General features: G+C 46.0%; 1 protein-coding gene across 7 annotated transcripts in view; it reads right to left on the reverse strand.

Moving 5' to 3' along the window:
- RBM26 (RNA binding motif protein 26) overlaps nucleotides 1-21,449 on the reverse strand; it is a 114,709-nt gene that overhangs the window by 38,013 nt on the left and 55,247 nt on the right. For all 7 annotated transcript variants that reach the window (XR_012688663.1, XM_075199880.1, XM_075199881.1 and 4 more), the window contains 5 exons: nucleotides 9,975-10,235; nucleotides 9,091-9,327; nucleotides 8,426-8,569; nucleotides 8,160-8,330; nucleotides 29-137 (listed from right to left, as the gene is read on the reverse strand). Coding sequence is in view for 6 of the 7 variants with exons in the window: in XM_075199880.1 (XP_075055981.1) it covers nucleotides 29-137; nucleotides 8,160-8,330; nucleotides 8,426-8,569; nucleotides 9,091-9,327; nucleotides 9,975-10,235 (922 nt within the window). In the remaining variant the exon portion in view is untranslated. The remainder of the gene's footprint in view (nucleotides 1-28; nucleotides 138-8,159; nucleotides 8,331-8,425; nucleotides 8,570-9,090; nucleotides 9,328-9,974; nucleotides 10,236-21,449) is intronic.

Here is a 21,449-nt window from a genome sequence, read left to right on the forward strand (position 1 = left end):
TTTCAAACAGGTTCTTAAACCAACATACTTATCAAACCAGGGTTTTTTCAGAGGTATTCCAGATTCTCTTGTTGCAAGATTTCTTTTCCGGGATTCAGAATCAACCACAATCCTCATATTACTGTTGACAGATTTTTCTACAAAATAAAATAAAAACACATGTAAGAAAGTTGAAAAAGCATATTCAGACATAGCTAATGGGACCAAATCTTTTGCTTTCATGTTTGTGGAAAACACATTATTACATATTCAAGGCTAGAGAAAATATTTTCCTACTCGTATAAGGACCACATCCTGTACCTCACAAGGTACACTGCTGCCCCCTGCTGTATTCTAGCACAAGAACAGATTGCCAATGCCTTTAAAATTGAGACTGGCACATGAAAAAGCAAACGTGATAGGAGTCTAAACGCAATATACCTAATTTTCAACACACGCTAAATAAAACCAGAACATTTTTCTTCCTCTCTATCTAAAGAGCGCAAATTATCTGGTAACGGATACCATTTATATGGGCTGAGTAGCCCGTAGAAGCTTAAAAATGGAATTTTACACTTTTGTTAATTTTTTTATTATAATTTTTATTTCATTGAGGAACAATGCAACCGCTCATGCAGGAGCTAAGCACTGAAATCTACACAAAATCTGAATACTCCATCCTCCCATTGTTGGCTAACCTGTGACACTCCAGGTGTTGTGAAACTATAAGTCCCAGCATACCCTTCCAGCAGTAAGCTGCTATATATTGGCAAAGCATGCTGGGAGTTGTAGTTTCACAAAACACCTGGAGTGTCACAGGTTAGCCAACACTAGAATACAGAATATAATTTTAAAAACTTGAAATATTAAACACGAGAAGAATGAGCTGGCTGGACAAGTAATAGTCTGACTTGTTCATAGGTGTTTTTTCTTAGTTACTGTAAAATCAGTGTTACTTAACCCATTTGGGAGACACTGCTCGTCATGGGGTATAGAGGACGCTGTGCGGGGAGTATGGCACTAAACCTAATAAACTTGTCCGGCCTCTACGCCCCCTGGACAGAAATAGATCACTATATTAACTAACAAAGCCTCAAGGAAAGGACAAAGTCACAAAAAACAAGAACATTCAACCAAAACCATCAAAACAAGAAGTGGGAGCACAGTGTCCACCAAATGGGTCAAGAGAAATGGATTTTACGGTAAGTAAAAAATGCTATTTTCTCACCATGGGGACAATCCAAAGCTGCTCCTTATGGGTGGGTACGCTCAGAATGAGCTGCGCGTAGAATTTTTCGACCCAGACTAGCGCCTTTGAAAGCAAAGACATGGAAGATCAGATTCAAATAGTGACATCGGCTGCATTGCAAAAAAAACTATTTCAGGTCCCACGGCGCTACCGGCGGGACAAGGGGTGGCTAAACATAAAGGACCCCCTAAAGAAAGGTGTGGACTTCTGGTATCAGAGAGCCAGCATTGAATACGACCCATAACTCAAGATAAAACACAGACAATGTAGAGATCTATCCCTTAAGGGATGCCAGTTTCGGACATTGTCCACGCCATCCTGAAGGAACACTAAGAACGAGCCAACTGGAAAGAAGAGCTAGGAACACTGTCTTTCACATCAACCAATGTATGACTTCCATAATATGGTGATTACCGAAAGATGCTGCTTTCTGGGCTTTAATCATCGTCTTGATGACCTTTTCAAAGAAACCATTTCTACGAAGAATCAAGACCTCAACAGCCAGGCCGTCAAAACCATCCGTGCTGATGGAAAAACAGATCCTGGCAGGGAAGATCTTCCTGGTGAGGGAGTATCCAGGGCCAATCTATAACCATGCTGTGACGTGAGGTTCTCGACCAGTCGGGAGCCAGCAGAACTACTAGTTCCCCCTACAACTTGGCCTTTTTCAAACACCAGAGGCAACATCGGGATAGGTGGGAAGAATTATACCAGCCGGTAATTCCATGGGACCATCATGGCACTCGGTAAGGGGGCCACCAGCGAGTCCCTGGTCCTGGTACAATACCGATCTTTTTGTGGTTCAGCTGAAAGGCCATCATTTCGACCTTTCGGCTGACCCCCATCTGTTTACAGTCTGAGCAAACACCTCCAGGTGGAGGGAGCATTCCCTGGGACTCAAGTAGTCCGCTTATCAATTGTTCACCCCGGGATAAAGGCCTCAGATGGCTGGGAAATGACGATCCGTCCAGCGCATGATCCTGGCGGCCTTCATCATATCTAAGGAACTCCAGATCCCCCCCTGGTAGTTTAAATACACCTCTGCCATGGTGTTGTTGGACTGGACCCAATTGGGCAGATGCCCAAGAAGGGATTGTGCTTGAACCAGAGTATTGAAGACCATCCATAACTCAAGAACAATAATAGGCAGCTTTACTCTCTTCCAGGTCCAGAGCCCCTGAAGACAAAGGTTCAGAGTCACCCCAGCCTAGGAGGCAGACATCTGTAGTCACAATGGTCCAGTCCCACACCGACACACCTCTGATGGAGATTCTGCACCCGCAGCCATCACAATAGGGACCGACGGGTCGCTGATGACAGTTGGAAAAACTGCGTTGCCAAATTAAGATTGGCCCTCAACCACCTGGTAAGGATCTCGAGATGGAAAGCTCGAGTGGAAGAAAGCAAACTGAACTGCTTCGAAACAAGATGCCATGCACCCCTATTCATGCTCTGAAGAATGGAGACATGTCTGAGGGATCACACTGTCTTCTCCTGGTTTTGAACAGCCAGAATTTTGTCCTGGGGCAGAAACACCCTATTCCACCTGGTGTTTAACAGGGAACCCAGGAAAACCATGCGCTGGATAGGGGACAAGACTGGACTTTTTTAAGACGGATGACACAGCCGTGCGATTGCAACGTGTCCACCGTTAAACGCAAGCGAGACCGAAGTAGAAGGGAAAAATTTGCTTTTATTAGGAGATCGTCAAGGTACAGCGTTACCTTTGTGAATACCCTTGGCTTTGTTGCCAGAGCAAAGGGTAGGGCCCTAACAATGAGACACGTCCACAGCAAACGTGAGGAGGTTGTGGTGCCCCTCCAAAATAAGTATGTGAAGGAATGCGCCCTTTATATCCAAGGATACAAGAAACTCGCTCCGTTCCATGTAGTTGATTACAGAGCGAGCAGACTCCATCCGGAAGCAGGGTACCTTCAAGTGTGAATTGAGGGAATTCAGAATGGGGCGAAAGTTCAAATCTGTTTTTTGGACAAGAAAAAGATTTGAATAGCCACCTCTTTGCTCCCTCGGGACTGGAACAAATCACTCCTGAAGAGATTAAGGATTGAATGGGCCCCAGCAGGACCACCCTCCTACCCTGGTCTTGTGGAAGGCGAGTGGACAGGACACGCTGTGGATGCATCCCCAACACATCTGAGATGTAACTGTCTACTATGCCCCTTACTCAAGCGTCTGGAGAAGAACTGAACCACTGGTCCCAAAAAAGCAAGGTTCCACATCAGAAATATTGAGAGTGTGTTGGACCACCAAAATAAGGTCCATCACCCACTGTCTACTAGAGGAATCATCCTCCCAGGCTGTCAGGTCCTCATATTCTGAGGTCTCCTGAATTTCCTCATCCTCCTGAAGGGAGGGGTCCGAATCGAAGTCTACTAACTCCTGGACCTAGGGATGAGCCTGGCATTTTTGCCATCTAATGGGAGACGACATTTCTAACATGTTCTCTAGGGATGAAGATACCCCGACTAGTCTCTTGATTGTGCTTTCTAGGTTTTGCATTCAGGGAGTTTCTTGTAACGCCACTATTTCATCAGGGGCTCGCCGAGACACCTGTCCCAGAGGAGGGATAGCTCTAGACAGAGCACCTAAGGAAAGAATAGGAAAAAGGTCATCACCTACCGCCAGAGACCTGTGCCGTTTCAAGTCTAAGTACTGCAATGGACCTTTCCACTTGTCTAGCCCAAGTCAGCTCCACCAGGTCGGGTGTGTCCCTGCCAGACGAACACAGACCCAGATCCTCAGACTTGCAAGCTGTGCAACAGGCATCCGCGAGGCAACTTCGCTTGCCACCTGGAACAGGTGAAGTACACCACCGAGCTAGTCCCGGCAGCTTTGTACCTGGAACCCACCCCTCTTTGACATATTGTATATTATTATCCTTTATTTGTTAGGCGCCACAAGGTTTCCGCATCGCCGTACACAGTACAGACAGACTAAAACTGTACAAAATAATAAACAAAATACCAATACTTCAGAAACTCCAGGCTGGCTAACGCAGTAGACATGGAGCAGAAGAACAGGTAGGGAGACAGGAGGGAAGAGGGCCCTGCTCATGTGAGCTTACATCCCCAGGAAGGGAAAACAGAACAGGCACAGGGGGAGCGAGATGAGGCAGGGGGGAGAGCGAGATGAGGAGATTAAGGGTTATGTGGATGATTGGTAGGCTTTAAGAAAGAGGTGGGTTTTCAGCGCACGTTTGAGGGAGCACAGGGTAGGAGAGAGGAGGATGGAACGAGGGAGGTCATTCCAGTGAAGGGGGGCAGCACGGGAAAAGTCTTGGATTCTGGAGTGGGAAGAGGTGATAAGAGTGGAGGAGAGGCGTCGATCATTGGCTGAGCGCAGGGAGCGGGCAGGAGTGTGAATGGAGAGGAGGTTAGAGATGTAGGGGGCTGTAGAGTGGGAGAGAAAGAAAGGAGGAAAAATCTAGGAATAAGACTGTAGGAAACAATTATAGCCGTGAATAATCTAACAGTTTTTGCACATACTAATATTGCACTAAGTAGCAACAATGTATACACACATTAGTCTTCACTATACAGAGAGTAAAGAACCTATAAAGAAAACAGGTCAGTACTCAACCTATATACAGAACAGAGATAAAAATGAGACCAAAAAATACTCTTATCAACTTAGCATAAAATACAGTGACACAGCTACAGCAGTCACAAAGGCACACATGCAGATAAAGTTTTCCCTCTGGTATTAGTAATGACCAGGCACCACTAGAAAGGTGAGAAGCAGTAACAAAAATGGCAGGCTTTTACTGTGAAAAAGCCTGGCAAGAAGGGAGCTGTCACACTGTAGAGAAGGCCAGACATGTTTGTTAGGCTTAGTGCCTTACTTCCCCCACACAGCACCTTCTATACCCCATTATAAATCTGGAAAACCCTTGATTAAATCATGTAAATTGCATCGTCACGAAGGTAGAGACCATCTGCCCTAAGACCTTCATGCATAACAGATTCAACATACGTCTGAGACAATAGAGAATACATTTGCCTCTAGCTTCTCGTCTTCAAACAAGAATACCAGTTGTAGTCTGATGAGGAACTGAAGCCCTAGAAAAATCCTTCAATGGGTGGGTATCAGGTCGGATTTCTGGTAGTTAATATCCACCCATGGGACATAGGGTCTGGGTCACCATCTGTAAATGGATATGGAGTAAAGTCATTGATCCTGCCTTGATTAACAGGATGTCTAGATAAGGAACTCAGAAGAGCCACCAGGATCCTTTATTAATACCCATGGCACAGTAGCCAGGACAAAAGTTAAAATTTTAAACTGATGAAGAAATTGAACCGAGAGAGCATTGATGACATTCCCAAATCAGGACATGCAGGGACATCTCTGATGTCTATAATCTCATTTTGCTTCATGCCGTTTATGACCGATGTCAGGGACTGCATCTTGAAACTGTCCGCCCGGAGCGAAGCGTTTAGGTATTTCAGGTTCAAAATGGGTTGAAAAATTCTGTTGAATTTCTGGACCAAGAAAAGATGGTCATAAAACCCCCAACACCCTTTGCTTTTTTTGAACCGGCATTACCACCCCTAAAGAGACTAAAGACTGAATGGCCTCTTTCAGAGCCAGTTTATCTTCTCTCCTGGAAAAGCAGTAGTGAAAAACCATCTGGATGGGGACTTCATGAGATCTATGATTTAGCTTTGTTTCAAGATTCCTCTCACCCAGAATTTGAACTGTAACCACTGACCAGGGAATGTAATAAGGTGAACTCCCACCACAGGTTGGGCAGAGGCTATCTGAGGGTTTAGAGGCTACTCGCCATTTCCCTTGTTGTTACCCTCACTGAGAATCAGAGGTTTGCCCCTCCATAGCTATTCCTGAGAAGCATAAGGACCAAAATGCCCCGAGGCTAAAGTTCTGAACTAATAGTCCTGCATCACCCAGATACTCGAATGCCTTCTGGATGTGGTCAACCAATGTTAAAAATTCTGAGTTTGCTTCCAAAACTGGAATATTTCCAAGAGCTGTTCCAACCACTTTATTTACCCAAGCTGATACTAACATGGGCCAAGAGGCCTCAACAACAACATATATAAATTTTAAAATAGCTTCACATTTTCTATCTGTGCCACTTTTAAGAAATGCATTTGGAATTTGAATAGTTGTCGTCTTTGACAATCACCCTATGGAGGCATCGACCTTTGACTGCCATTTCTCTGTATCCTCGCTAGCAGAGAATAAAAAATCTACAGTCTGAGAAACTTGAAACTTCCTGTCAGGTTTGGTCCAAGCTTCACAAAGTAAAACTTCCAACTGGAGAGAAGCAACAATTGAAATAGACTTTCTTTTTCCTTTGAAATAATGAAGTGTCAGAGGCCTCCAGCTACTCAATGTTGAATAGTAAAAACCTGCCACACATTACACTAAATAGTCTACACTCTGAGGATCCATCAGGTTTAGAGGATTTCATCTAGACAACAAAGTCTAATCCCTCAAACACTATGCCTCCCCCCCCCCCCACCCCCCTTAGGAAAAAACTGAACCGAAACCCATCAGGTGCCTAAACCAATTTTGCCAGGCTCTATGCCCTAGCTGGTTTCTCCGGTGCTCCTGCTATGAGGCCCGGATCCTGTTTCAGCGAGGGAAGCAGAAAGAGGAATAACCTCTCTCTGGAGTGTGCTGTCTATGCTATGCAATTGACTGGGCCCAAGTTTTAGCCCAGGTTAATTCTGTCACATCAGCTGCATTGCCCTCAGACATTACCCTCACACACAGCACAATGGGCATCTGCCTCAGCCCTTCAACTAGACAATTTGAACAATTAAAAAAATGACAGATTTTCTTACACCCACCAGACTCCACTCTGGAACTACTGCCTTTATCGGACATGGCTGAAAAGGATGAGCTAGAGGAACAGCTGTAGTGCACAGTCTAAATAAAAGTTTATGTAACTACAATGCCAGACAGGTCCTTTGCTAAAACTGGATGACTAACCCATACAGAAAACTCAAAATCTGCCACTCAATTACTTCCCTGCAGGAGATATAGGAGAGGTGGTCTGTGTAACAGAGAACCTGTGATTACAGGCTCTTGAGGTAAAGCGTGCCATGGAGAAGGTTCTAGCTGTGGGGGAATAGCCCCTACATCTAGGGCCCAAAACAAATATGGCCACTGTCCAGAAGGATAGGCTCCCCTAAAAACCGTGTTTTTTTTTCCTCCTATAGAGGGGCTGCTTAAATAGTGGCCCCACCCCACCTGATCGACTCCGTTGCCAGGGCTGACCGGTGCTACATATTTTCTCTCCTAGCAGGGAGAGAGGAGACACTCACTTGCAGTCATGCCTATGGATCACAGTCCGATTCTATCGTGACATACCCGAAGGCAATGACAACACGTGGTGCCCGGCCGCTACCTATGGCAATAGTGATTGGTAACCTCTCCAGAGACCTTCGCACAATGGAGACACCTCTTCAGCCCGATTCATGCTTATCTATGTCTAGCATAGCAATAAAAGAACTGTCCACTATGACAAAAGAGAATGTTGACAGAAGAACAGATGATAAAATAATTTAAGTTGAGCTACCAGAGGCAGCAATAGTGCAGAAGCGGCTTACTCCTTTGGGAACTTTATATCCTTTACATCAGGGAACCCCATTTTGAGTGGAGGAATCTTCTGAATTTGTGCAGATTTCAAATAACGGGCTTAACTCCTAGATGATATACCCCAAGGTTGCAGTGCCCCCCCCCCCCCCAGTTGAATGAAAGAGAAAATGACATCTGCACTACTGACACTGAGTGGGAAGGGGGACAAAAAAAAAAAAAAAAAAAACACACACACACCAGATTTGCATTCTTTGAAACTACTCAGGTAAGTAGATGAATAAAACAAACAGAATACAGCTAAAATATGCACTTTATATTTAACAAAAGGTAGTGTTTTCTGTACCTCTTGGTGGCAAATCCATGTCTCCAGAAGTTAGGCCTATCAAATTCGGCCTCTGTGCATGCACACGATGTCTATACATAGGTCTTGAAGTATTTGTCATGCTTGGTGCTTCTGGGTTATAACCATCAGCTTCATATGTTTCTGGGAATAGAGGAATAGGGCCAGCTGCAACTACAAAAAAAAAAATAAAAAAAAAATTTGTGAAGAAAGTTCTAAAAATAAAATGCAAACAAGATTATTTCATTACGCAAAACAATCACACATACCTGAGGAGAATAGGGATGGTGGTGGACCAGAGGGAGGGGGGTGGTGAATGCCTGTGGTTACCACAGTAGGAACAGAGCTAGTGGCAGAATTTGGGGGAGCATCCATGCCAGCAGGCTGTAATGGTGGAAGAGGTGGTGGTGGTCCTGAGAAACATTAAGCGAAAATAAACAAGCAAAGATTGAACACTATACAAACTTTGATAACTTTTGCAAATTTAGAGCAATTATTAAATACAATAACCTAGAAAAGGAAAAGCAATACAAAACATCTAACTGCACAATATACTCATGAATTATGAATCGTCTAGAAAATGAAAAATCAGCTATGGAATTTGGAGAAAACAGCATCACACAAAAGGTCATGTGTACAGGGCCATTCATAAATACCGTTTATGACTAAGGAGATTCTCCATTTTAAGTATACACAAGCGCCTTGAAGAGGTTATGTCAAAGCAGGGTCAGTTGGAGGAGCGAGCTGAGCATGTTACAACAGCCCATCTCTGCTGTGACTTCCACGTCTAAAAAGCACCTCTGTACAGAAATGAGTCATCTCTATGCAAATATGGGTCTCTAACCCAAACCAAAAAATGTAATAGATGCAAGATAAGAAGACAGCCATATGCATATAGCCTAAAAATATCCAAATCACAGATTTAATGCTGTACCTGTTACTGGAGGAAGACTGGGTGGAAGAGGACCTGGTGGAGGAACTGGTGGTCGCAAGTTCACAGGAGGAGTTAAAAGGGACGGTGGGGGAGGAAGTCCTGGAGGGTGTGGACCATCTACAACAGGAGGCTGCGCTGGGAATGGCAGTATCCCAGGTAAGTTTACATCTTCAACAACTAGAGGATCACTACCATGATCAAATGGACACATATCACCTCTCATACAAAACCCCTTCTCTGAAAATACAAAAAATTATATATATACACACATTATGAGATTGAATACAGTCCAGTATTGAATTTTAATTTTGTTACATTTGGGGGGGAAAAAAATCTTTCTGGTGCAAGAAATTGTTTTCTATTATATGCATATTTTAAAAAACAAAAAAAATACTTGCTCTTGCATTCTAGTTGCTCGTCTATGCTGTATGCATTGTATGGAAAAGTACACATACATAATACTAAACATGTAATTTGTGTAGTTTACATTTAACTCTGGCTGGTATATTACTTCATTATTTGGTAAATGCCTAATGTTAATTATAATATTGTAAATAACTGTTTTCAGACATTTTAGATACCTTACTGTTTTGGGAGGGGTTTATTTGGGATGTTGTTTGTGTGTCTTGACAATGTTTTGAATGCTTTCAATAAAATTTGAGTAAAAACAAAAAGGACATAACACTGAAAGCTACTTCATATTGTGCAGCACATTTTGGTGCTGCAAGAAAAAAAAAAACACCACGATAGCTCATTACACCTTGGTTCACTGATCAATTTTTTTACACAGTACTGATTTAAACAGTGCGCTACATTTTCATGCGTCATGATTAAATAAATGTACCGTAATAATAATAAATAAAAAAAATGACATCATTATGTACCATCATAATCCCTGCATCGCTTCTTGGGTATGGGAGGTCTTCCGTAATTGCTATGGTCCACTTGGTCTTCATGGAATTCTGGCCAGTTTTCAGATGAGTTATTCCCATGATGTGATGGAGCAATAACTGTGATCGTGCTACTTAGGGTTGGCACAGGGTAATGAGCTGACCCAATAGGAGGCACTGAAGATCCAGTCTGGTAATTATTGTCAGATTGTTCTGATCTATCTAGATCATATTTTGGTTTTCCAGCATCCTTATCTGCAAACATAAATGTACTTTAACATGAGGTGGAGAAAATCAACAAAAAAAAACCAACAGGATTTTTATGCTTCCGTCAAATCCTTTTCTCTGAATCCAGGTAGGAAAATAGAGACCATTATTTAGAGTTGAAGCCAAAGCGCTAAAGGGGCATCCATCTAAGGTGAATTTCCCCAATTATCCAAATCTATTCTGGGTAGAGGATTAAGGGTCAGTAATCTGCAAGTAACCTGAAGCTTCCAGTCAGGTTTTGGTCCATGCCTCACCGAGCATGGAATTCAACTGCAAGTACGAGGGTAGGAAACTTTCTTTATCCAGCTCAGCTGAATACATACTGTCCTGGAAGTGAAATGCCTGTCGTACTAACTGCACTAAATCATCCATCATCATCATCATCATCATCATCATTTATTTATATAGCGCCAACATATTCCGTAGCGCTTTACAATTGGGGACAAACGTAATAAACTAATAAACAAACTGGGTAAAACAGACAAAGAGGTGAGAAGGCCCTGCTCGCAAGCTTACAATCTATGGGACAATGGGAGATTGACACATGAGGTTAAGTATACATTTTGCATCTTGGCCCAGCCAGACTGCAAAGGTAGGGTGACTCATAAGCTAAATGATCCTGTCACACAATAATGTTGGTCCGGGGGTAGTTGTCTTGTGTGAAATTGTGTAACAGGCTAAAGGTAGTGAGGTTAAGATGGTGGTTGAGGAATATTATACGCTTGTCTGAATAGGTAGGTTTTCAGAGAACGCTTGAAAGTTTGTAGAACAGAGGAGAGTCTTATTGTGCGAGGGAGAGAGTTCCATAGAGTGGGTGCAGCCCGAAAAAAGTCCTGTAACCGGGAATGGGAGGATGTAATGAGGGTGGATGAGAGACGCAGATCTTTTGCAGAACGGAGTTGCCGAGTTGGGAGATATTTTGAGACAAGAGAGGAGATGTATGTTGGTGCAGCTTTGTTGATGGCCTTGTAGGTTAGTAAAAGTATTTTATATTGGATTCGGTAGAAGACAGGCAGCCAGTGTAGAGACATACAGAGTGATTCAACAGAGGAATAGCTATTTGCAAGGAAAATCAGTCTTGCCGAAGCATGCAAAATAGATTTTAGGGGTTTGAGTCTGTTTTTGGGAAGACCAGTAAGGAGGGAATTGCAATAGTCAATGCGGGAGATGATTAGTGCATGAATTAAGGTTTTAGCAGTGTCTTGTGTGAGATATGTGCGGATTCTGGAAATGTTCTTTAGATGTATGTAACATGATTTAGATATAGAGTCAATGCGGGGAACAAAGGATAGGCGTGAATCAAGGATTACACCTAGGCAGCGAGCTTGTGGGGTGGGATTTATGGTCATGTTATCAACAGAGATAGAAATGTCAGGTATGCTCTTGTTGGCGGGTGGGAATATTATTAACTCTGTTTTAGAAAGATTAAGTTTGAGTTGACGAGAGGACATCCAAGATGAAATGGCAGAAAGACAGTCAGTTACACGGGACAACACAGATGTCGAGATATCAGGAGAGGATAGATAGATTTGGGTATCATCCGCATAGAGATGATACTGAAAGCCAAAGGAACTTATTAGATTTCCAAGAGAAGCGGTATAGATAGAGAACAGCAGAGGACCTAGCACCGAGCCTTGTGGTACCCCAACTGATAGGGGAAGCGGAGCAGATGTGGCTCCAGAGAAATTAACAGTGAAAGAGCGATTAGAGAGGCAAGATGAGAACCAGGATAGAACTGTGTCTTGAAGACCTAGGGATTGCAGCGTTTGTATGAGAAGAGAGTGGTCAACTGTGTCAAATGCAGCCGAGAGATCAAGGAGAATTAGGAGAGAGTAATGGCGTTCAGTCTTAGCAGTGATCAGATCATTAACAACCTTGGTCAGCGCAGTCTCTGTGGAGTGTTGAGAACGAAAGCCTGACTGAAGAGGATCCAACAGGTTGTTTGCGGAAAGAAAGCGTGTGAGGCGAGTGTAGGCAAGTCTCTCTAGAAGCTTGGAGGGGCAAGGGAGCTGAGAGATGGGACAGTAATTTGAGAGAGAGTTTGGGTCGGAGTTTTGTTTTTTTAGAATAGGAGTAATCACTGCATGCTTGTATAGTGATGGAAAGATGCCAGTAGAGAGTGAGAGATTACAGATTTGAGTTAGAGGTGAAATGAGCACAGAAGACAGGGATCTACCAATTTGCGAGGGAATAGGATCAAGAAGACAGGAGGTAGAGTAGGAAGATAAGAAGAGCGTAGAAATTTCCTCTTCATTTGTGGGGTCAAATGAAGAAAGGGTGTCAGAGGGTAGTGGGAAGGAAATGAGCTGATGGCTTGTTGAGGAAGAGGATACCATTTCTAGTCTGATCTTATCAATCTTGTCCTTGAAGTAGGTAGCAAGATCCTGAGCACTGATAGTAGATGGAGGGTTCGGGGTGGGAGGATTGAGAAGATGATTAAATGTATTGAAAAGGCGTTTGGGGTTAGAAGCCTGAGCATAGATAAGAGATTGAAAGTATGTTGTTTTGCAGTGTCCAGAGCATTTCGATAGGAGTGGTAGACAGAAGTATATGTGAAGAAGTCATTAGAGCTTCGAGATTTACGCCAGTGACGTTCTGCTTTACGGGACAGTTTTTGTTGCTTTGGTGTGCCACGGTTGACATCGAAGTCGACGTGTAGTATGAAGTGTCGCTGGAGCCACTTGATCAAGGGCCGTTGCTAAGGTTAGGTGAAAATGAGGTACTGCCATCTCAGGGGATGAGAATGTAGAGATAGGGGAGAGAAGGTGTTGGAGAGAGGTGGAAAATTGTTGAAGATTAATAGAATTCAGATTTCTACGAGTATGAGGAGGCTTGGTTGAGTTAGACAGTAGAGAGGTTAGAGCAGTGGGGGTGAGAGTGTAGCTGATAAGGTGATGATCCGAGAGGGGGAAGGGTGTATTAATAAAGTTAGAAACTGAGCATAGTCTAGAGAAAACAAGATCAAGGCAGTGGCCATCCTTATGAGTAGATGATTCAATCCACTGGGAGAGGTCAAGTGAGGATGTTAGAGAGAGTAGTTTGGAAGCAGCTTTGGAAGGTGGGTTATCAATGGGGATGTTGAAGTCACCCATGATGATGGTGGGGATGTCTGAAGATAAGAAGTGAGGGAGCCATGCAGAGAAATCCTCAATAAATTGTTGGTGTGCTCCAGGGGGACGATAGATCACCGCAACACGTAGGGAGAATGGATTAAAAATGCGAATAGCATGTACTTCAAAAGATGTGAACGTGAGTGATGGGACATTCCACACCTCCAACCCATAGCATTTCCTAGAGTCCTCAATGTCAGACTCCTCCATTAATTTACCCTCTTCCTGGGAAGAATAGACAATCAGAAACTCTCCAGGAAACCTCTCTAAGGAAGAGGAAACTTTAACCAATCACTGCACATACTTAGCAAAGGCAAAGTAATATATCTCTAATGGTATCTTTCCATCACTATTCGAGCACGCAGTGATTATTCATATTCTGAAAAAACAAATTCCGACCCAAACTCTCTCTCAAATTACCGTCCCATCTCTCAGCTCCCATGCCCCTCCAAACTTTGAGAGAATTGCCTACACTCGCCTCAACACTTTCTTACAGCAAACAACCTACTGGATTCTCTTCAGGTTAGGCTTTCACTCTCAACACTCCAGAGACTGTGTTGACCAAGGTTGTCAATCATTTGATCACAGCAAAAACTAAAAGACCATTACGCTTCTAATTCTCCCAGATCTCTGTTGCTGCATTTGACAATGTTGACCACTTTCTCCTCATACAAACGCTACAATCCCTAGGTCTTGAAGGCACTGTCCTTCCTGGTTCTCATCCTACCTATCTAATAGCTCTTTCAGCATTAATTTCTCTGAATCCACCTCTGCTGCGCTTCTTTATCAGTTGGGGTACCACAAGGCGCAGTCTTACATCCTATGCTATTCTCTATCTACACCACTTCTCTTGGAAACTAATACATTTCTTTGGATTTCAGTATAATCTCTATGCAGATGATACACAAATTTATTAACTCTCTCCTGATCTCTCAACATCTGTATTGTCTCAAGTTACTGACTGTCTTTGCCATTTCATCTTGGATGTCTTCTCACCAACTCAAACTCAATCTTTCAAGAACAGAATAAATAATATTCCCAAACAAAAATCAAAAGCTTTGACATTTCTATTTATGTTAATATGACCATAAATCCCACCCTGCAAGATCACGACCTAGGTGTAATCCTTGACTCACAACTGTCCTTTGTTTCCCACATCAACTCTATATTTAAATCATGTTACATACATCTAAAAAACATTTCTAGAATACACACATCTCACACAAAACACTGCAAAAAGCTTAATTCATACACTCATCTCCTGCATTGACTAATGCAATTCCCTCCTTACTGGTCTTCCCAAAATCAGACTCAAACCCCATCAAACTACTTTGCACGCAGCAGCTAGATTGATTTTCCTTGCAAACTGTTCTCTCTCTGCCGAGTCACTGTCAGTCTCAATATTGGTTAGGCCAGTGGCTCCCAAACGTTCTCAGTTCAAGGCCAACCTTAAGGTCACCATAATTTTTTCCAAGGCACCCCTAAGCCAAAATAATTAGAGTTTTCTCGCTTTTTAAGTAGTTGGGTCGAAATAATGTAAGATATATTTAGGCCCATATTGTGCCCCTTCAGCAGCATCTCACGCTCTGCCCCCCACCCCACCCTTCAGCAGCATCTCACGATCTGTCCCCCATCAGCAGCATCTCACGATCTGTCCCCCATCAGCAGCATCTCACGATCTGTCCCCCATCAGCAGCATCTCACGATCTGTCCCCCATCAGCAGCATCTCACGATCTGTCCCCCATCAGCAGCATCTCACGATCTGTCCCCCCCCCCCTTTCAGCATCTCACGATCTGTCCCCCCCCCCCTTTCAGCATCTCACGATCTGTCCCCCCCCTTTCAGCATCTCACACTCTGTCCCCCCCCTTTCAGCATCTCACACTCTGTCCCCCCCCTTTCAGCATCTCACACTCTGTCCCCCCCCTTTCAGCATCTCACACTCTGTCCCCCCCCTTTCAGCATCTCACACTCTGTCCCCCCCCTTTCAGCATCTCACACTCTGTCCCCCCCCTTTCAGCATCTCACACTCTGTCCCCCCCCTTTCAGCATCTCACACTCTGTCCCCCCCCTTTCAGCATCTCACACTCTGTCCCCCCCCTTTCAGCATCTCACACTCTGTCCCCCCCCTTTCAGCATCTCACACTCTGTCCCCCCCCTTTCAGCATCTCACACTCTGTCCCCCCCCTTTCAGCATATCACACTCTGTCCCCCCCCTTTCAGCATCTCACACTCTGCCCCCCCCCCTTCCAGCAGCATCTCACACTCTGTCCCCCCCCCCTTTAGCAGCATCTTACGCTCTGTCCGTCACACCCCCCCCATCAGCATCTCACGCTCTGTCCCCCACCCCCCCCCCCATCAGCAGCATCTCACACTCTGCCCCCCCCTTTCAGCAGCATCTCACTCTGCCCCCCCCTTTCAGCAGCATCTCACTCTCTGCCCCCCCCCCTTTCAGCAGCATCTCACTCTGCCCCCCCCCCCTTTCAGCAGCATCTCACTCTGCCCCCCCCCTTTCAGCAGCATCTCACTCTCTGCCCCCTCCCTTTCAGCAGCATCTCACTCTCTGCCCCCTCCCTTTCAGCAGCATCTCACTCTCTGCCCCCCCCCTTTCAGCAGCATCTCACTCTCTGCCCCCCCCCTTTCAGCAGCATCACACTCTGCCCCGCCCCCTTCAGCAGCATCTCACACTCTGCCACCCCCCCCTTTCAGCATCTCACACTCTGCCCCCCCCTTCCAGCAGCATCTCACGCTCTGTCCCCCCCCCCTTTAGCAGCATCTTACGCTCTGTCCCCCACCCCCCCCCCCCCATCAGCAGCATCTCACGCTCTGTCCCCCACCCCCCCCCCCATCAGCAGCATCTCACACTCTGCCCCCCCCTTTCAGCAGCATCTCACTCTGCCCCCCCCTTTCAGCAGCATCTCACTCTGCCCCCCCCCCTTTCAGCAGCATCTCACACTCTGTCCCCCCCCTTTCAGCATCTCACACTCTGTCCCCCCCCCTTTCAGCATCTCACACTCTGCCCCCCCCTTTCAGCAGCATCTCACACTGTCCCCCCCCCTTTAGCAGCATCTTACGCTCTGTCCCCCACCCCCCCCCCCATCAGCAGCATCTCACGCTCTGTCCCCCACCCCCCCCCATCAGCAGCATCTCACACTCTGCCCCCCCCTTTCAGCAGCATCTCACACTTTGCCCCCCCCCCTTTCAGCAGCATCTCACTCTCTGCCCCCCCCTTTCAGCAGCATCTCACTCTGCCCCCCCTTTCAGCAGCATCTCACACTCTGCCCCCCCCCTTTCAGCAGCATCTCACACTCTGCCCCCCCCCTTTCAGCAGCATCTCACATTGTGCCCCCCCCCTTCCTTTCAGCAGCATCTCACATTCTGCCCCCCCCCCTTCCTTTCAGCAGCATCTCACACTCTGCCCCCCCCCCTTCCTTTCAGCAGCATCTCACTCGCTGTCCCCCATCCCCCCTTCAGCAGCATCTGACACTCTGCCCCCCCCCCTTCCTTTCAGCAGCATCTCACACTCTGTCCCCCCCCCCTTTCAGCATCTCACACTCTGTCCCCCCCCCCTTTCAGCATCTCACACTCTGCCCCCCCCTTTCAGCAGCATCTCACACTCTGTCCCCCCCCCTTTAGCAGCATCTTACGCTCTGTCCCCCACCCCCCCCCCCCCATCAGCAGCATCTCACACTCTGCCCCCCCCCCTTTCAGCAGCATCTCACTCTCTGCCCCCCCCCTTTCAGCAGCATCTCACACTCTGCCCCCCCCTTTCAGCAGCATCTCACATTGTGCCCCCCCCCCCTTTCAGCAGCATCTCACATTGTGCCCCCCCCCTTCCTTTCAGCAGCATCTCACACTCTGCCCCCCCCCTTCCTTTCAGCAGCATCTCACTCGCTGTCCCCCATCCCCCCTTCAGCAGCATCTGACACTCTGCCCCCCCCCTTCCTTTCAGCAGCATCTCACACTCTGCCCCCCCCCCTTCCTTTCAGCAGCATCTCACACTCTGCCCCCCCCTTCCTTTCAGCAGCATCTCACACTCTGCCCCCCCCCCCTTCCTTTCAGCAGCATCTCACACTCTGGCCCCCCCCCCCCCCCTTCCTTTCAGCAGCATCTCACACTCTGCCCCCCCCCCCCTTCCTTTCAGCAGCATCTCACTCGCTGTCCCCCATCCCCCCTTCAGCAGCATCTGACACTCTGCCCCCCCCCCTTCCTTTCAGCAGCATCTCACACTCTGTCCCCCCCCCCTTTCAGCATCTCACACTCTGCCCCCCCTTTCAGCAGCATCTCACACTCTGTCCCCCCCCCTTTAGCAGCATCTTACGCTCTGTCCCCCACCCCCCCCCCCATCAGCAGCATCTCACTCTGCCCCCCCCCCCTTTCAGCAGCATCTCACTCTCTGCCCCCCCCCTTTCAGCAGCATCTCACATTGTGCCCCCCCCCCCCTTCCTTTCAGCAGCATCTCACATTCTGCCCCCCCCCTTCCTTTCAGCAGCATCTCACATTCTGCCCCCCCCCCCTTCCTTTCAGCAGCATCTCACACTCTGCCCCCCCCTTCCTTTCAGCAGCATCTCACTCGCTGTCCCCCATCCCCCCTTCAGCAGCATCTGACACTCTGCCCCCCCCCCTTCCTTTCAGCAGCATCTCACACTCTGCCCCCCCCCCTTCCTTTCAGCAGCATCTCACACTCTGCCCCCCCCCCTTCCTTTCAGCAGCATCTCACACTCTGCCCCCCCCCCTTCCTTTCAGCAGCATCTCACACTCTGGCCCCCCCCCCCCTTCCTTTCAGCAGCATCTCACACTCTGGCCCCCCGCCCCCTTCCTTTCAGCAGCATCTCACACTCTGCCCCCCCCCCCTTCCTTTCAGCAGCATCTCACACTCTGCGCCCCCCCTTCCTTTCAGCAGCATCTCACACTCTGCCCCCCCCCCCTTTCAGCAGCATCTCACAATCTGCCCCCCCCCCCTTTCAGCAGCATCTCACACTCTGCCCCCCCCCCCTTTCAGCAGCATCTCACACTCTGCCCCCCCTTCACTCTCCGTTACTTTACTTGCCTTCTTTCCTCATTTTCTGCTGTCTTCTTTCCGGATGTCCTCTCTGCTGCTGCTCCTCACTGACACTGATGACGTCATGTCCGGCAGTCAGTGAGAACAGTGGGGAGGAGGATCCGGCGCTGGATTGGCAAGCTCTTTTTTTTCTTTTCTTCTTTTACAAGTGCAGCCGCGACACCCCTGTGACAGCGCCGCGTACACTTTGGGAACCGCTGGGTTAGCCTGTTATTTTTTTAGCAACTTCAATATAAAATTCTTCTACTAACATACAAGACCATCAACAAGATTGCACGGACACATCTCCTTACTTGCCTCAAAATATCTCCGAAATCAACACCACCGTTCTGCACAAGATCTGCGTTTCTTCCACTCTCATCACATCCTCCCATTCCCGGTTATAGGACTTTTCAGGCTGCACCCACTTTGTGGAATTTCCTCCTTTGCACCACTTTCCTCTAGTCTTCAAAACTTCAAGTGCTCTCTGAAAACCCACCTCTTCAGACAAACTTATAATATTCCTCAACCACCATCTTAATCTCCCTAGGTTACCCTATTATCACCCTCTGCACAGCTAACAAGACAAACCTGTGACCAACATTGCTGTGTAACTAATCATACAGCCCACTCAATACTTTTTACCTTTGGAGCTGGACCAATATGATGTAGCACTTATCCTTGTGTATCAAACTCCCATTGTCCCATAGATTGTAAGCTTGTGAACAGGGCCCTCTTACCTCCCAGTATTGTTTTATTAATGTCTGTTCACAATTGTAAAGCGCTACGGAATCTGCTGGCGCTAAATAAATAAATGACAATGATGGGCTTGCGCCCAAACCGGGTCATCTAATAGCATCACCAGGAAACTGGACGACCTCTGGCCTAGTACTTTTAGAAGATTAGATTAATCCACTGAAACTTCCCCAAAAGAGGGGAAGTGACGGACCAATTCATCTAATCCCTGAGGACGCACAGTGGTCTGCATGAGCTCAGAAATAGGCCGAGCTAGGCATTAGGCCCAGGCTGGTTTACTGGATCAGTGTCGAAAACCACAGGCGTACTCAACAAATGATAGCCAGCCTTACATGGTGTGCACAAGGCTTTTATCTTTGATTGTCCACTGGGTAATTTAGACCGACACAAAAGTATATAAAATTACTGCTGAAGCACATCCAGACTTAGCCCTGGTACTACTCCCCTTCTCAGACACGACAGATAATGAGGAGAGTGTGAAAGATGCAGATACAGAGTACACAACAGAGAAATTGAACTCTCAGCAGAAGACACAGAAGACAGCAGAGCAGAAAGAAATGACACAGACACTCAGATAAGGGGGACAACCCCCAGCTCCAGATACAAGAGAGGCAGATTATTCAGTACAAAGGTAACCGCACCAAGTTTGTCAATGAAGTCAAATATTTAGTAACCCCAATTTTATTGAACATATATTAGTTCCTCAATTAGTCAATTATCACGACTATAGGGTGCACCCTAACACTAATAGTTTAGGAATATTAAACAAAGAAAAAGAGAGTGTATGTAGGGGCACTCCAGGGTATAGAGTATAAAATTTACATTTTATTGGTATTCATTAAAAATTGGATACAACTAGCGAAAATTTAAAATAAATACAAAGTGAGGGGAGTGAAAACAAAATTGCAGTTGCAACTGCAATGTCGCTTGTATTCTCACATAATTTTATTTGTAATGGTATTGATATAATATTATTAAGCTGCTATGGTAATTATTTACTCCTTCATCCCTGGGATCTTAATAAGAATAGACCCCAATAATATATAGTTAATACTATATACTATATACTACATAGTATTAACTATATATTATTGGGGTCTATTCTTATTAAGATCCATCCCAGGGATGAAGGAGTAAATAATTACCATAGCAGCTTAATAATATTATATCAATACCATTACAAATAAAATTATGTGAGAATACAAGCGACATTGCAGTTGCAACTGCAATTTTGTTTTCACTCCCCTCACTTTGTATTTATTTTAAATTTTCGCTAGTTGTATCCAATTTTTAATGAATACCAATAAAATGTAAATTTTATACTCTATACCCTGGAGTGCCCCTACATACACTCTCTTTTTCTTTGTTTAATATACAAGAGAGGCAGAGCAGGAGCTATGAAAGGTGTGTGTCTGTTTTGGCAGGCTTCAGTCAATGAACTAAAGCCTGCCAAGATGAAAGTGCTATTCTGCAAATGTTTGAAACCCCCCCCCCCCCGGGGCAATCCAAAAAAGGCAGCCCCCATGCTGCCAACCAGCGCTTAGTACGTGGCTGTCTGGTCTGGGCTGTCCCCAGCTGATTCCTGCCTCACAATAAAACTGCTGGGCACTCCCAGTAGGTCCTAGGTTCCACAGGCTGACCACAGCTGATGTACCTGACCTCCTCCTGGTGTGATGTCAGCACAGAGTTTCCAGACATTGCCTGCGGTGGTCATAGGGGAACGACGCCTCCTCTGTCCACTGCATAAGGCAGACAGTTCAGCAGTGGAAAAATCAAAATAGCTCAGAAAATGAAAAACATTACAGGAATGGGATCTAGAAGAGGGAGGAGCATTTGAAAAATGTAAAGTGTCAATGGTGGCTCTATATACCCAACAATGTGAAAGAGAAAAAAAATCTAGCATTAATATAATTATTTTTGAAGCCTATTCATGGAGTTAACCAACTCTAAGAGGTATATAGATAAGGAAACTAAACCAGGACAAAAATAAGAGGATTTATACTTACAATAAGTCGGTTTCTCCGACTCCATCTAGGGAACCCTGCTTAACCATGGGTTTGAATAGGTAAGGAGTAGTTTTGGCACCACCCCCTGCCAATCCCCACAGGAACTCCGTTTGATTAAAAATCCCCAAGATAGGCAAATCAACCAAGAACACACAGAAGAAAGCAGAAGGGAGGGATCACAGTGACTCCCAGATGGAATCAGGGAAACCGATTTATCATAAGTATAAATCCTCTTTTCTGTTTGTCACCTGGGGGACACTGCTTCATCATGGGGACCTACTAAAGCAAGC

The sequence above is a fragment of the Mixophyes fleayi genome, chromosome 2, assembly GCF_038048845.1.
Source record: "Mixophyes fleayi isolate aMixFle1 chromosome 2, aMixFle1.hap1, whole genome shotgun sequence".
Taxonomy (NCBI): domain Eukaryota; kingdom Metazoa; phylum Chordata; class Amphibia; order Anura; family Limnodynastidae; genus Mixophyes; species Mixophyes fleayi.